The sequence below is a fragment of the Notamacropus eugenii genome, chromosome 3, assembly GCF_028372415.1.
Source record: "Notamacropus eugenii isolate mMacEug1 chromosome 3, mMacEug1.pri_v2, whole genome shotgun sequence".
Taxonomy (NCBI): Eukaryota; Metazoa; Chordata; class Mammalia; order Diprotodontia; family Macropodidae; genus Notamacropus; species Notamacropus eugenii.
This window is the reverse complement of record NC_092874.1, coordinates 159,911,431-159,927,873: the sequence shown is the minus strand read 5'-3', so window position 1 is coordinate 159,927,873 and position 16,443 is coordinate 159,911,431. Positions and strand designations below refer to the sequence as shown.

The 16,443-nt window shown below is 38.2% G+C and overlaps 1 protein-coding gene across 9 annotated transcripts in view; it reads left to right on the top strand.

Annotated features, from left to right (window-relative positions):
- Positions 1–16,443, top strand: part of CACNA2D1 (calcium voltage-gated channel auxiliary subunit alpha2delta 1) — a 691,308-nt gene that overhangs the window by 153,622 nt on the left and 521,243 nt on the right. The window contains exon 1 of one of the 9 annotated variants that reach the window (XM_072653216.1): positions 5,555–5,676. The exons of the other annotated variants lie outside the window; for them this stretch is intronic. Within the exon in view, the coding sequence (XP_072509317.1) occupies positions 5,644–5,676 (33 nt within the window). The 5' untranslated portion in view covers positions 5,555–5,643. Of the gene's footprint in view, positions 1–5,554; positions 5,677–16,443 lie in introns of those variants that run through there. 9 annotated transcript variants of the gene reach the window in all.

Sequence of the window (16,443 nt, the reverse complement as noted above, 5' to 3'; positions counted from 1 at the left end):
CTCCCCCTCCCTCTTTCCCCCCCTGCCCAAGAACTCTGGGACACACTGTACTACAAGTGTATATAGAGGATTACCTGACCTGGAGGGTGGGGAATAAGTGAGGTGGTCCTGCTCAAGCGCTATGGAAATACTAAGAACAAACAGGACAGCTCCTAAGGCTTCTGGTAGTTTAAGGAACATTTTGAGTCCTGTTTTCTTTCTAGACTAACTTTGTAGGTATTATAGCAGTATTCTAGGGGTTATCCATGCCCAGGATGGACTGACAAAAGGAAGAGGGAGGAATTATGTCAATTTTTTGGAAGATGAAAGGTTTTTCTTTTTAATTTTTTTTTTTGTGATTAAGAATAACTCAAAAAGTTGAGTATATATTTTAATTCATTAAGAAAAAAGTGAAGTGTCAGGATAGAATTGAACATATTAGAAAAAGAGATATTAGTTGTAGGTAGTTTTAGTGTCAGGTTCTATGAGCATAGGGCACGGGATCTAATTATTGTATTGAAAGGTCCTGCATTAGATCATGAGCTCCTTGAGGGCAGGGGCTGTTTTTTGCCTCCTTTTTGATGTACCTCTAGCACTTGGGACGGTGTCTGACACATTGTATGAGTGTCTGGCACATTGTATGTACTTAATAAGTGGTTTTTGGCTGACTAATCCCCATTGTTGAAGATAGAAAGTATTTCCCTCTTGGCCTCCCTGTGCTCATGGAACCTTGTGGTGTTGAGGATTTTATCTCATTCCCTTCCCAATACTTGTTTGGTAGAAGATGTGGTACCATTTTAGAGTTTATCTGTGACTGAGATAAACTGGGGAAGTGAGGAGAAAAGAAATCAGAAAATATAGTAGTAAAAAGAATAATCGAAGAATAAAGTGACCTCTAGGATGATACAGTTCAATCGTATCTTGTAGTTGAACAAAATGAATGCTAAAGGGGTTCAATGGCTTGTCCGTGGTCACAAAAGGAAACCCAGTTTCCCTGTTTGCAAATCTAGCACTCTCTTTACTATCCCATCATACACTGCAGGCGAAAGGTCAAAGGGCAGGGAGAGAGTATTTGTTCTATTACTTTTACAGTACAAATTTGGGAAAGTATTGGTGTAGGATTGAGGAGATGACTTAAGCAGTGTTGTCAAGGAAGGGCCAGAGAATGGAGAGCCTAAGGACGAAGATCAGGTAGAAGGTGGTTTTTGTTTGTTTAACAGTAGTCTACTTATGTATTGCCCAAATCGCTAGAAGAGATTTTTAATAAACTTCCTTGGAAGAGGAAACATAAGTCATGACTCAATAATAAAAATAAAAGAGAGTCCCTGACTTCAAAGAGCTTACAATCTAAGGAGGGAGACAACATGCAAACAAGTACATACGAAGCAAGCTTTCTACAGGATAAATAGCAAATCATTTAAAAAGGAAAAATACTTCAAGTAGGGTCTGGGAAAGATTCCTGCAGAAGGTGGAATTTTATTTAGCATTTAAAGGAAGCCAGGGAAGTCAGTAGCTGGAGTAGAGAAGGGACAGTATTCAAGGCATGGGAAACAGCCAGAGAAAATGCCCAGAATGGAGAGATAGTGTCTTGTTCATAGAACAGGCAGGAGCCTGTCATCACTGGATTGAATAGCATGTGTTGGGGGAGTAAGTTGTAAGAAGACTGGAAAAGTAGGAGAGGGTTAGGTTATGAAGGGCTTTGAATGTGAAACTTCATTTGAATGTACACTTGCTCCTGTAGGCAGTAGGAAGTCACTGGAGTTTGAATAGGGAGACGACAAGATCAGACCTGTGTTTTAGGAATAACACTTTAGTGGCTTGAATTGCAGTGTGGATTGGAGTGAGGAGAGACTTGAGAAGGCAAACCAAACCCACCAGTAGGTTATTGCAGTAATCCATGTGTGAGATGAGGAGGGCCTGCACCAAAGTGGTGGCAGTATTAGAGGAAAGGAGGAGCTGTATTGGAGAGATGGGTCAGAGATAGTGAGGAATTCAACTCCTAGGCTGGTAGTCTGAGGCACTAGGAGAATGGTGTTGACCTCTATGGTAACTGGGAAGGAGGTGGTTTAAGGAGAAAGACAATGAGTTCTGTTTTGGATATGAAAATGAGTTTGTTTTGAGTTTAAGATGTCTTTTGGGAATCCAGTTTGAGATGTCTGAAAGGCAATTAGAGATGTGAGACTGGAGTTTGGCAGAGAGATTGGGTCAGGATGGGTAGATTTCAGATCATAAAGATGATTATTAAATACATAAGAGCTGATGAGATCACCAAGTGCAATAATAGAGAGGGAGAAGAGAAGAGGACCCAGGACAGAATGTTGAGAGACACCTACTATAAGAGCATGTAATTTGGATGAGGATATAGCAAAGGAGACAGAGGTGTGGTTAGATAGGTAAGACAAGGAACAGGAGAGAGTGGTGTCCCCATAACCTTTGTAAAAGTTGTAATCTGGTTTTTGAGAATTGCCATATTTCTCAATTTTAGACTGACTGATTTCCACATGCCAAGCAAGGTAGATATCCTTCATCTGAAAACAGAACAGTTTATAATTTTAGGTTTTTATATCTTTCCCTTCACTGTTTTCTTATTAAGGCATAAAGGAGTTTTTGTGTTAAGCTTGATTCCTAATAACAAACTAATTTTTTAAAAAACACATGTGTTTACTGTATTCTTTGACCAAAGTCATTTCTTTAAGAAATGTAAAAAGAGAATGTTAAAGGGGGATCTGTGTCAAAGGTTGCAGAGAGGTCAAGGAGAAGGAGAATTGAGAAAAAATCATTGAATTTGTCAACTAAGAGATCACTAGTATCTTTGGAGAGAACAGTTTCAGTGGGTGGGGGCATCTATTGTAGTTGACCTTTTCAAGTTTATTGCAAATTGCAGAAAAGAAATGGGGTGATAACAGAATTCGAAGGATCAGTAGAGGGTTTTTTCAGAATAGGGGAAATATGGGCATATTTGTAGGCACTAGGAAATGAGCCAATAGTGAAGGAGAGATTAAAAATAAGTGAAAGTGTGGGGATGACAGAGGGGGCAGTTTGTTAGAGGAGATGGGATGGAATGGGATAGGTTGAACAAGAAGAGGGATTAACCTCAATAAGGAGTAAAGCCACATCATCATGTGAAACAGGTGAAAGTGGCAGGTGGTACCTGAGTGATAGATGAGGAAGAGGGGAGAAGAGGGAGTTGATGATGAATGATTTCAATTGTTTATGTAGAATGTATGAGGCAAGGTTCTCAGCTGAGAGAGTAGGGGGATGGAGAAGTCAGGGGAGATTTGAGACTCAGAGATTATGCAAACTCTCACCTTTCTACCTACTAGAAGCCTAGGGTTACCATTAGAAAAATATGTAAGTGTGCTGCAGTGTCTTACTGAGAACCTTTCCCTCTCCTGGCTCCCATGAACATAAAACCACAGTATCATTTTTATTTCTACCATACTTCCTCAGTTTGTTGCTTTTTTTCTAAAATTTTCCAATTTACATCCATAAGCCTCCTGAGAGAAAAAATTACCTATTCCTTTTAGGGAATATAGGCTAGGTATCACTGTAAATGTATCCCTATTAAAATGCAATCTTCTTGAGGGTAAAGGGTGTTTTTGGTTTCTCTTTATAGTTCTAGAATCTAAATCTCGCACTGTAGCTTGCATATAAGGTAGACAAGTTTAAAAAATAAATCTTTGATGAATGATTAGGATATGATATTGGACCAGAATATTTTTACTATAGACTATCTTTTCCATTCCCCTGTCTTCAGATTGCTAACATCTCCTTCTATCTGATTACAGTGTGGTTTGTGTATAAGAAAACTTTACTTTTATGTAGGATATTATGAATTACCATTACATCTTAGAAGGCTTTGATATTTATTAAATACTTTATCTACATTGTCTCATTTGATAGTCACCATGTCCCTCTGAAGTATATAGAAAAATACTGTTATCACCAGGAGATTGAGGAACAGAAAGATCAGGTGACCTACCCAGAGTCAGGGGTTGGGCAACATGAGCTATGGCCAGGCAGTTTGAACCCAGACCATTTAACTTCCCAGTCCAGTCTACCTTTCAATGCCTGAAACTAACATACAAATAACCTCCCTAGCCCAGATCTCTTCACCACCACCCCCAAGTAATGTGTCCTATACTCTATCCAAAATGAGGTTCATTGTGGTATAATAATATTCCTGCAGAAAAAGAGAGTAAAAAATTCTTTCTATTACTTGACTCCATTTCAGAAAGAATTCCTATTTGTATAGTGCTTTGTGCTTTTCATATCCATTATTTCAACACTCATTATAATTCCATAAGATGATAGGTAAGGCAAATATCTCTCAGGTTTTATATCTGAGACAACAGATCTGCAGATTAAGAAGCCACCACAGGTTCAATGATGGCAAAACTAGGTCTTCTGCTTCCTATATGGTGCACTTCCCATTTCTTGTTCAAAGATAAAGCCTTCAACTCAATTAACTCTGGAGCTCATGGACTGGACAACAAGTCCCCACCCACCTAGCACAGAGTGATTATAATGACTGAATAGTAATTGTTTCTCTTTTAACCAGGAAGCCTGAGGGTCTTCCTCTCCCAGTTTGATTTTTTTTTTTTTATTTAAGGGACCATCACTTGAGTAACTTAAAGAAGCCTATTCACTGAATGGGTGTATCTCACTCCAAGTGAAGATGTGATAAAACCTTAGCCTGAAAGGACCCAAGTGTCCCATTGCATCCTGGGCCATCCCCAGTCATCCTGATGAATATCAGGCCACTGGACCCAGATGGTTCTGGAGGAGAAAGTGAGGCTGGTGACCTTGCACAGCCCTCCCTCACTTAAAGCAAAGTCATCTGCAAGTCATATCATCTTCCTGACGTCATGGCTCTCTTCAAGAACAAACACAACAACAATAACAAGAGATTTTTAAAAGAAGAGAATCCATTTATAGTAGCTCCTTGATCACAGCAAGTGGGATTCCTGGGACCAAATTCATTCTGTTAATGTCACTTTTCCTCCATTCTGTTGAATTTTCATTCTCCCTTCCACTTCAGTAAGTCAGTGAACATTTATTAAGCACCTACTATGTGCCAGGCACTATGCTAATTTCTGGGGATAGAAAAAGAGACAAAAAACAAAACAATCCCTGCTCTCAAGGAGCTCATGATTTAATGAGGGAGGGGGGAAACAAGGACAAGCAAATATGTGTAAACTATATACAGGAAAAAATAACAAATAATTCAAAAGGGAAGGCACTACAATTAAGAGGGGTTGAGAAAGCCTTCCTCTACAAGAAGGTTTTTTTTGTTGAGACTTAAAAAAAAATCCCAGGCAAGTCAGTAGGCAGAGATAAAGAAGGGAAAGCCTTCTAGTCATGAGAGACAACTAGAGAAAATGTCCTATAGCTGAGAGAAAAAGTACCTTGTTAGTTGAACAGCAAGTACTGCTATGTCAGTGGATTGAAAACTCTGTGGTGGGGAGTAAGGTATAAGAGGAATGGAATGGTGAGGGTAGGAGGGGTTAGATCATAAAGGGCTTTCATTGCCAAACAAAAGATTTTTATATTTAATCCTGGAGGCAGCAGAGAGTCACTGGAATTTTTTAAGTAGGGCAATGACATGATCAGGCTTGTACTTTAAGAAAATCACTTTGGTAGCTGAATGGAAGATGGACTGGAATGGAGAGAGACTTGAGACAAGCAAACCAAACAGTAAGCTGTTGAGACAGAATAGGCCTATGGTGATGAGGACCTCTACCAGAGTTGGATGAGGACCCAGCAAAAGAGTCTAAAAAGGAGCAGTATGAGAGGTGTCAGAAAGAGATCATGGTGTCCCAGAAATCTTGAGAGAAAAGAATGTCAAGAAGAAGGGGGATCAACTGTCGAAAGTTACAGAGAAGTCAAGGACAATGAGGATTAAGTAAAGACCATTGATTTGGACAAGAGACTATTAGTGACTTTGGAGAGAGCAGTTTTGGGAGAATGATGATGTTGGAAACTGGATTATAAGAGATTAATTAGAGAGTGAGAGTAGAAAAAGGTGCTTTCTACACTAGGGAGCACCTATTGTAGATGATTTTTTAAAGGAGTTTAGGCACAAAGGACAGATGAGATAGAGGAAGATAGAGGTGATGGAAGAAACAAGTAAAGGTGTTTTTGAAGATGAGAGAGACATGAGCATGTTTATGGGTAATAAGGAAGGAGCTGTAGACAGGGAGAGACTTAAAATAATTGATAGAGTGGGATGACAGGAGGAGTTCTGTTGGAGGAGATGGGATTGAATGGGATCATTAAGGCTATCTCTTCATGTGAGACCATGATAAAGGAAGAGAAGTGGCAGAAGGCACATGATTGATATGAGATGAAGAGTCAAGGAGAGGGAGCTCATGATTAATAGCCACATTTTAAAAATGTCAACTATGAGGTAGAGTTCTCAGTAGGCCATGGGAGATTTAAGGATATCTAGTTCAGTTACTGTCATCTTCATGAAATTGTCCCTGACTCCTCTCTACATTCAAAGTGTCTCCTTTCCAGGATTGTCAGATATTTTTATCTTTGCCTGCACATCTCCATGGACCTGGTATCACTTGGCCTTGAATGCTAGCTGTTTTGTTTTTGATCCCTTCCCCTCCCTTCTCCTTGACATCCATTGCCCATGAATATTCTATAGAAGACTATAAATTCCTCATGTGCAGAGCCTATGTTGTCTCTCTCTTTCTCAGAGCTACATAACAGAAAGGGGCCACTAGAACTCTGACCCCAAGTTACTGACTTCATTTTTCTGTGACAATCCATCTCCATGATTTATGGTCTTTTGGCAATCTGCCACCTCTGGTGCACCTCTTCCACCTATCTCATAAGGGTCTCACCAGGCATACCTTCCCCTACAACCATTCCCTATTTTTGAACATGGAACAAATTTAGTGGAGTAGGTAAAATAGGCAGGGAAGATCAGAAAACAATCCATCCTGGTAACATTAGTCTGTGTGTGTTTTTGAGTGATTGGCGCACATGTTTCTCATTAGTTGGAGATCCTATCTGTTGGCCTATTAACATTAACAGTCTTGTGTTCAGTGTTTAACTGGGATATCAAATTGTATGTGGTTTGGATGGATATTGCGACACATTCTGTTGAACAGCACGGGCTTCAGTCTATAAATTCCCTTCCTGACCATTACCACTCAGTTGAATTTGCCCCAGGTATAAAATTTTCTAGTCACAGATCTGATCTTTGCATTCCCAGGTCATATCATGATGTCTTGAGAATAATAGATGTCATAGTAGAAGTAAAACTAAATAGTATCAATACAGTAATAGCTTCATAAATATTAATTAAATGAACCAGATTGTCAACATAGCACTCTTGTCTTTTCTGGCTTCCTCATTTGAGCTCCTACTGCAAGTACTGTTTCTTTGGGGCTAAGTTCTTCACAGTAAACCACTACTGAGTTAAACATTTATTAAGTGCTTACTATATTCCTGATACTGTGTTAAGCACTGAAGATACAAAGAAAGGCAAATACTGTCCTTGCTCCAAAAAGCTCTAATTTTGATGGGGAAAATAGTTTCCAAATAGATGGGAACAACCATATATTTACAAGCTATAAATAGGATAAATTGGAGCCAATCTCAGGGAGAAGACCCTAGTATTAAAAGAGACTGGAAAAGACTTCTTACATAAGGTAGCATTTTAACTCAGATTGAAGAGATTCTAGGGAATCAAGAAAGGAGAGCATTCTGGGCATGAGGACCTCATACATAAAGGCAGAATTGAAAGTGTAAGTGTTCTGTGCAATTGCAGAATATGGTTGAAGGATGCAATGTACAAGATGCCTGGGAAGAGCTAGGTTTGAAAGGTTTTAAAAGCCAGAAGATTTTATATTAGATTTTGGAGGCAATAGTGAGCAACTGGAATTTATTGGGGTGGGGAGGTGGCTTGACCAATTCTGCGGACCTTTGCTCATGGAAGAGGCTACAAATCACTCCCCTTTCCATACCCTACTTTCTGAAAACATGACATATCTGTATGGGATTTTTTTTAAAAAGCGTATTACTAAGTATATTGGGAAATACTCAGGGGACTAAAAAAAATTAAGGAGCAGTTACACTATAACTTTACGAAACATTAGTCAATACTGACCCTGCATATAAATATAAATAGAAAAAGCCTTTCATCTTTCTTAGTCTCAAATCATGCCTTACAGAACTGTACCTTCTAGATATTTCTTTATTTTCAACCAGATATTTCTTCATTTTACTCCTGTCTTCTATATCAATGACTTTTGTAGATTCAAAGCAAGGTTGTTACCAAGATATCTTAGCCCTTTCAGAATATGCTTCCTCGACTTACATCTTTGTGTGACTGTCACTACGATGGGGACAGCTACCTTGTTCTCTGCAGCACCCAGTAAGTCTTCCCCTGGGCTCCAGATCTTTGGGAAACTTGAAGCTGCTCTCTTGACTTTTGTGCTTCTTGGTTACAGGCTCATTGTCAAAAATACCTTGCCTCTTAAATCCTTTAAAGCATGTGTTTGTAAAAAGAGAGAAATAGACAGAGACAGAGACACAGAGAGAAAAGTATACATACAAAATAATCTCATATTTGCCTGAGGGGAACTGGCTAACAAGGGATCTTGTCCCACAAGTATGGGTAAGAGACTGTACCTTCTGACAGCGCACGCTGGGGTCTAGGTAAGTCTGTTTCTGGAAATATAGGCAGGTGCAAAATGGAAGAAGCCAGGTTTCTGCTTCAGAGCTTGCCTAGTTATTCTGTCTGTGACTGGCTCACTTTGCTTAATGAGTAGTGAAGAAATACCTTTGGATTGACTGCTGAACCAAAACTGAATGTGCACATAAGAGATCTTTTCCTGATCCTTCAGTAATTCTCCTTGTGACTTCAGGACTCCTTCCTAGAATTCATTGATAGTTGCTAATGAGTTGCTTACTCGTTGGAAATGTTTGTTTGGCCAGAGGAGACTCTGGGCAGCCGTTTAGGAGGCCTCTCCCCACCTCCCTTTGAAAACCCAGATGTTGGTGCTTCTCTCTCTGGGAACTATATATGTATGTAATGGTCAGAAAGCTGGATCTGTCTGTTGATCTGTGATGTATGAATTGCTTATAGTCAGACAGCAGGAAGCCCTGTCTGTTGGTCTTTATTCCTCTGCTTGTATTTTCTCTGTTGGTATATATGTTTGATTAAAGTGATTGTTGACCCCTAGAAAGTTGCTTTCCTTTTTGAAAAACAGATCTAAGAACCTTTACAGCAGCCTTCCTGTATATGCCAGGGTCCTTGCTGTTATGCCATAGCATGCCAATGCTGTCCATGGAGTTTTCTTGTCAAAGCTATTGGTGTGGTTTACCAATTTCCTTCTCCAATGGATTGACAGAGGTTAAGTGACTTGCCCAGGGTCACACAGCTAATAAGTATCTAAGGATGCATTTGAACTGGGGTTTTCTTTCTAAAACCATGTTAGGAGAGTCCCATGATTAAGCATTTGGAGGGAGGAAAAAATATTTGATTCCATACTTAATAATAATCTGAGGGGAATGAAGCAGAGCATGCTCCTCCCTTCTGTGGTCCTTTATCTCTTCTTCCTGGCTCCTCCATAGTGTCTTGTAGGTCTCTATCATTGTCCTCAATGACTTAACTGTGAACCACCCCTGTTTCCTGACCTGGCCGAAGGCCACCATCCCCAGCAGTCCGTTCACCATCATGTCCCTCTCAAGTAGCTCCATGTCCCACTGAAGCCACTTTTGGGGCATTATATGTAAGATTCTCAATCTATTGTTTGAGGAAGACAACTGGCCCTTTGCCAAAACTTTTCAGCAGATGCCCCCTCCTAGGTACTTGGAAAGGGTTGCTGAGCTGTACTCTATGAATCACTCTGGTCCTTCCTTTGGCCTGATTTTAAGTGACCAGGATAAACTGTTTAAGAGCCTCTGTGGAGCTGAACCCATGACCATGGCCTCCATCTCTACCACCAATGCCCCATCCCAAGGCCTCAGGCTCCCAACTGGCAGAGACTGGCAAGGCTAACTCTGGTGATCAAGAATGGAGGTGTCACTATGCCCAGCAGCAGAATGAGAATGGGTATCCTGCAGGTAGAAAATGTACTGTTTCATCCTTGGCATAGTTTTATGGCAGATAGAGTAGATTTCTTTATTCTGTTTTTTTGTTTTGTTTTGTTTTATGAAAGCAGACATGGTCTTAACTGTTATGCATGTCAATAGAATAAAGGATATTTTTTTTCAAAAAAATTATGTTTAATTTATGTAATAACATTTCTATAATATAGTAGAATAATAAAGATAATTGTACATGAAAGTGCAAATCTATTATGCATAACTTGTTATTCCTTTTAAATATACTGCAAAATTATTATGTAATTTTTTCTTGCCACCTCCTCACCCTAGAGATTGCTACCATTAGATACAAATAGGCATATATGTGAAATTATTCTGTACATCAGGTTTTTTATCAGGTTTTATTCCCCCTCTGGATGAAGATAGTGTCTTTCTTCATATACCCTTTATAATTTGGGTATTTATAATTGACAAAATAGCATACTCAAAGTCATATTTCTATGTTTGCTATACATTATATGATAGGAAAAATTGTTGAAGACTCATCAGTGGAAGACCTGCAGAAAATGATGATTGTAGCTTTTATATACAGGGCTTAGTTTGTGTCTATGAGATAATTTGTATATGGGGAGCAGATGGAGCCATTCCGAGAAAATTTCTGCTGGGACTTCATGTTATGATATGTGATAAATCAGTACTCATTGCACCATCATGTTTTAGTGATTCCTTCCTCAAATGTTAATATAACAACATCTATTATTCAAGCGTTGATCAATAATTTTTTCTATTGCTTCTTTTCCTCCTGCTTTTATCATGTTGCTGGTTTTTTTGTTGTTTGTTTTTATCATAATCTAATGGCATACAACATTGTTGTAGGAACAACAAGGGTAAAAAGATATGAGGTCAGATGATACCAAGAAAAAGCCCTAAGTTCCACACTTTCTGTAATAATGACAAGACTAAAATTTTGTATTGGGGCTGTCAATATCCCGGGGTTAGATTAGCTGATGATTCAGAAATTAAACTGTTACTCCCATGGGATGCAGAAGACTCTTCTGAAAACATTGACTTTAATGAATGCCAAAGAACTTTACCAGAAAAGAAACAGTACTTCTTGAATGAAAAAGGGTTGAATGTTTAGATTGAAAAGAAGACTTGCAGCGTCACAATCAACTATGGACATATAGCTTCTTACATTCTAAGGCATGATGATTTCCTGAGAGTAATTTCAACCTTGAGTCTCCAAATGAAATTTCTACAAATTTTTTTGCATTTAACACAAAAGGTTGAAGAATATTCAGTTGTGTTTTGTAGACACCTACATGATCAATCTTTGAGGTAACATCTCTTAGGAAGTTTGCAACCTTTATTTTTTCCTAAGGGATGAAATTAGCCGTTTCTCTATCATCCTATAAATTGGTTACATGAGATGTGAATTGAACAAGAGAGCCTATCTCAAGTTATCTCTTACCTAACTCTTGTTAATATATACCGCATTTTATTTAAAGAATGGTACAACTTTACCACTATGATGAATGTTTAATCTAAATGTGTATTTTGTGATGAGCGTTGCATAATGATGGTCACAAGTATTAAGTCTGTTATTATGTAATTGATGACTTTTAAAAAAGGAAATTAGTGATTGCGTTTTTATAAATGAATCAAAAGTAAAATTCCCACTGTAAATTGAACTTTATATTGTTGTACATGTATTTCAGTGCTCTAAAGGGAGCAGTGTGGACTCTAAATACATAAAGAAAAACAATCACTTCCTTTTGATGATAAAAACGATTACTCCTATCAAGTTGTTAAATATAGACAGTGTAGTAGGAAACGGTATTCTAATTGTATATCCAGCATGAAGAAAGTGTTAGTGTATCTCCATGTTCTGAAATCGAATGTAACATCTTAAAAAGTAAGATATTCACTCAATAATCAGTCTTCACTTTGTATCTTTTATTGTTACATAATTATACAGTTGGAATGAACTACGTCAATCCGTTAAATAAAGTACTTCAATATTTTGTGATATATTTACATGTCTTCCCCATCAAACAAACAAGCAATAGCACAAAAAATTCCACTGATGGCATAATAAAAGTGAAATCTGGCAAGGGCTTCCTGAAGTAGGATCTGCTGGAGCAGCTATCAGTTTTTCTTCTGTAAAATGAATGTATGTGTGTAAGGAAAGAGAGACTTCTAAGTTCTCTACCATGTGGTCTAAGAACTTAGAAAAATTGAAGTCTAATATGTGAAGAGTGGGCATGGTACGCTGATTTCCCTGAGATGCTAAAGGTATAAGAAGTTAGTCCACTGCTCAGACTAGAACATCTATTAGAAAATAAATCAAGGCAGTATCACAAGGGGGGAAAAAGTTGTAGTGAGGTTGTGATATATTTCAGTGGGGGGGATGCCCAAGCTGTGGGCATTATGGTACCAAAAAGCTCAAAATATTTCTCCCTCTGGGGTACTGTAGAAAGACCATTGCTCTGGAACCATAGAACCTGGATCTATATCCATGGAGGTAATTCATCTTCTCTGAGGCTCTATTTTTATCACCTGTTTAAATAAAAAAAAAAAAGGGTGGCTGGACTAGATAGACTTAGAATTTTCTTCCAACTCCAAATGCATGATCAAAATTTCTTGATAGGAAAGAAAGGCGAGGGGGAGGGAGTATAAGTGATTATTAAGCACCTTCAGGATGCCAGGCATTGTGTTAGGTGCTTTACTCCTATTATCTTATTTGATTTTCACATCAACTTTGAGATGGGTACTGTTATTATCCCCATTTTAAAGTTAAAACAAATAGAGGCAGAGAGAGGTTAAGTGACACATGCAAGGTCACACCAGCTAGTCAATGAGGCCAGATTATAATTTGGGTCTTCATAACAGTAGACTTTATGCTTAATCCACTGAACCACCATGTTTGCTGCTCAACCCCACATCCTTCCTCCCTTTTTTGGTCTTGTTCATAACGCCTAGTGTAGAATCTTACATATGGTACTTATTCAGTAACTATTTTGAATAATTAAACTACTCCATAGTTTTAAGGTGTAAGCTAATATTTTATATTTTAATATAACCAATACACAATTCTACTCCAAACTTTGGTGGATTAAATCATATCAATAAGTGAAGTAAGTGATGTTTTTGTGTGAGGTGATATAAAGCAATGTAGGTATTGGTTCTAAAATTACAGAAATATCAAAGATTATTTCCTTATCTTCTTAAAGCCAGAGCATTGAAGTAAAGAATAGAGGCTATATAAATTGAAAATGCAGGTGGTGCAATGCAATTTCTGTGGCTCTAACGAATTCTGTGAATTTGGCAAAGTTAATCTCTCCATCCTCCCGAGTATGCATAATATGCATATTTCAAGTATAAAAATTCATATCCCATTCATAAGATGAGAGAGTTCCTTCTTCTGGGGAAATCTCTGACCTTTCAGACTCGCATGGCATCTTTTTCCTGGTGTCAAACTTTTCCATAATAAAGGTTCTTGTTTCTTATGGCAGAGCTACAATAACAAAGTCAGCCTGAAGACATCATGCCCGCAGTATTTGAGCTGGAAAGAGCTTCTCTCCATGGGTACCTTGGACACACCTCTGTACACTTCCCAATGTGTGTACTTCTCTCTTTAACCTCCATATGGAGCCTCTTTCTGCACTGATGCTGCACTGTTTTTGGATGAGTATGCCCCAGGTTCATAGGTTCATTCTGAATCTATTTTCCTTATTATAAGGATTCATTAAATGTCTTAATTTTGAATTTTATGTGTCCTCAAATGAAACTTAACTTAGACACATTGGTGGACTGTGAGTGATAGTTTAAGGGTGTAGACCCTCCAAGTGTTTTGAACCTGGGAAACATTTTCTGGGGGTCCTGTACTATGAATTGGATGGTGTCCACAGGCACTGTATTATGGGGGAGTGCTACCAGGTTGCATACTGACTTCATGTAGTTCACTAATGAAAACATTTTCAAGTCACCAAATCTTAGTAAGACATTTTGAAAAATTAACTTTGTTCAGGAAATTGCATTGTCCTGCTGTTTTGATTAGAGGAGGGGAAATCATAGGTTTATTTGCTAAAGATTGTCAGTCACAGAGGAAAAAAATGTGTATGTGAATAATTTAGTGTGACAAAAATTAAGGGAAGGAATTGTATCATATTACAACTTTAGAGCTAGAAGGGTCTATCAGTTCCATCTCGTACCCTCAATTTGTAGACGAGGAACTGAACCTCAGAAAGGTTCAGTGATTTGTCCAAGGTCAGAGATGTAGGAAATAGCGAAACCAGCATTCAAATTAAAGCCTGAAACTCCAAATCCAGCTCTTTTCCCACCATGCTATATTCTCTGCTATTACTGGAGAAGATGGTCACACTGATGAAATCATAGATCTATTAAATATTGAAGTAAAATTAACATTGCAATCTTAGATTTATCTCATCTCAAAGGATTGTTGATCTAAAGCTGCAGAGGACCCCAGAAGCCATCTAATCTAAGACCCTCATTTTATAAATGAGGAAACTGAGGCCCAGGGAGGCTAAAGTGATTTGCCCCAAGTTACTCAGCTAATAAGGTGGTTGTCAAGAAATGGAAATGAGATGTGTCCTTTAAGACACTGCAGTAGTAGACCCTATGCATCTCATTTTCATGGTAGTTAGGCAGAGAATTTAGAGTCTCGAATCAGTTTATCAGCAAGCATTTATTAAGGTCTTGTTATGGGTTAGTGTTAAGTTACAGGGATACAAACATCATCTTAGGAAGCAACCCCTGGGAGATGCACCATGACAATGAAGCTATTGAAGACCTGGAAAAGAAAATTCTTGCCATCAATGGCCTGTCATATGGTTCAGCATCAGAAACTAGAATAATTTATCAGTGGAAATGACTTTAGATAAAAGGCATTAACATCTGCTTTGTTATTGTACTCAAGGAAGGGAAGGGAGGAAAGGGAATACACATTTATTCAGGGCCTCTAATGTGCTAGGAACTGTGCTCCTTGCTTTTACAAATGATACCTCATTTAATCTGAGGATCGAAGGACCATGGGATTCTTCCATTTTACTTGCAGCTAAAATTTTCCATATGTGTTCTTGAGAGTAAAGATTGTCTTACTTTCATAATTGTATTCCTAGGCTTTGAATATAAGAAGCACTTAAAAATAATTTATTCATTCACTTATTCATATGTAAGGAATTAAATACCTAAGCCCAGGGAGTTTATGTTCCAATGGGGCAGTTTATCTGTATAAGCATATATGGACTAAATGCAAAGAAAATGTGAAGCCAAACAGTTAAATACTAGGTAGGTCAGGAGGAAGTGTCCTACAAATTGGGAGGACTGGGAGACACTGTAGAGAAGGTGGTGCTTATGCTGACGGCCATAAGATGCCCTCTTTTACCCAAAGGAAGCAGAGGTGAAGAGGGGGTGTATTCCAGGCCTAGAGGACTGCCCAAATGGAAAAGCACAAAGACCAATAATCTAATATTATGAGTAAAGTTTTCCTGGATTACAAAGTGTGGGAAGGGAGAACTAACTATATGGTGAGACTCGAAAGATGGGTCAGGGTCCAGTTGTGAAGAGCTGTAAAAGCCAAATAGAAGAACTTTATATTTTGTCCAGCAGGGATCCACTGGAGTTTATTGAGTGTGTGCGTGCGTTTGTGTGTGTGTGTGTGTGTGTGTGTGTGTGTGTGAAATGTGATATTAGTGCATAAGGAAAAACCTTTTGGCTGCTGAGAAGGATGAATGGGGGTAAGGAAATATTTGAAGTTTGCAAAACAAATAGGTGGCAGTCACAATAATATTTTGGTGAGGGTATTGATATGAAAATGATTTGCCATCAAGCATAATTAAAGAGGAAAATATGATTCCAGAGTCTCACACTAGAATCAGAACTGGGATTGATCTGCAATCTCACTAACACATCCCTGTAAAGGTTTTAGTGGCCTAACTACCTCATATAACAGATAAAGATGACATTACAAAGAGTTAAGAAAGTTTATTATCTCAAAATAACAAAGAAAGTATATGTACCATGATGTTATTTTATATTAATATTAATTTTAAGGGGAAAAAATAAAAAAAAACATGATTACTGAAGATCACTGTACTCTCAAAACTCAGGTAACAGTTACAAGAGGAAAAAGGAGAGGGGAGAAAACCCACAGGCCAATTATCTCATGTTTCAAAAGTAGAATAAAATTAAATGAGATTGATCTTGTGGGTATCTAAAACAGATGAGGCAACCATAAATCTTTTCTGCGACATTATCCTTGATGCTTTGCAGTGGTAGTGGCAAGTTAGTTTATCTGTCATTTTCTTCAGATCCTATCAGAGGGTGGAGCTATCTTTCATCTGTTATATTTAAATAGTATGTATGTATGCATTT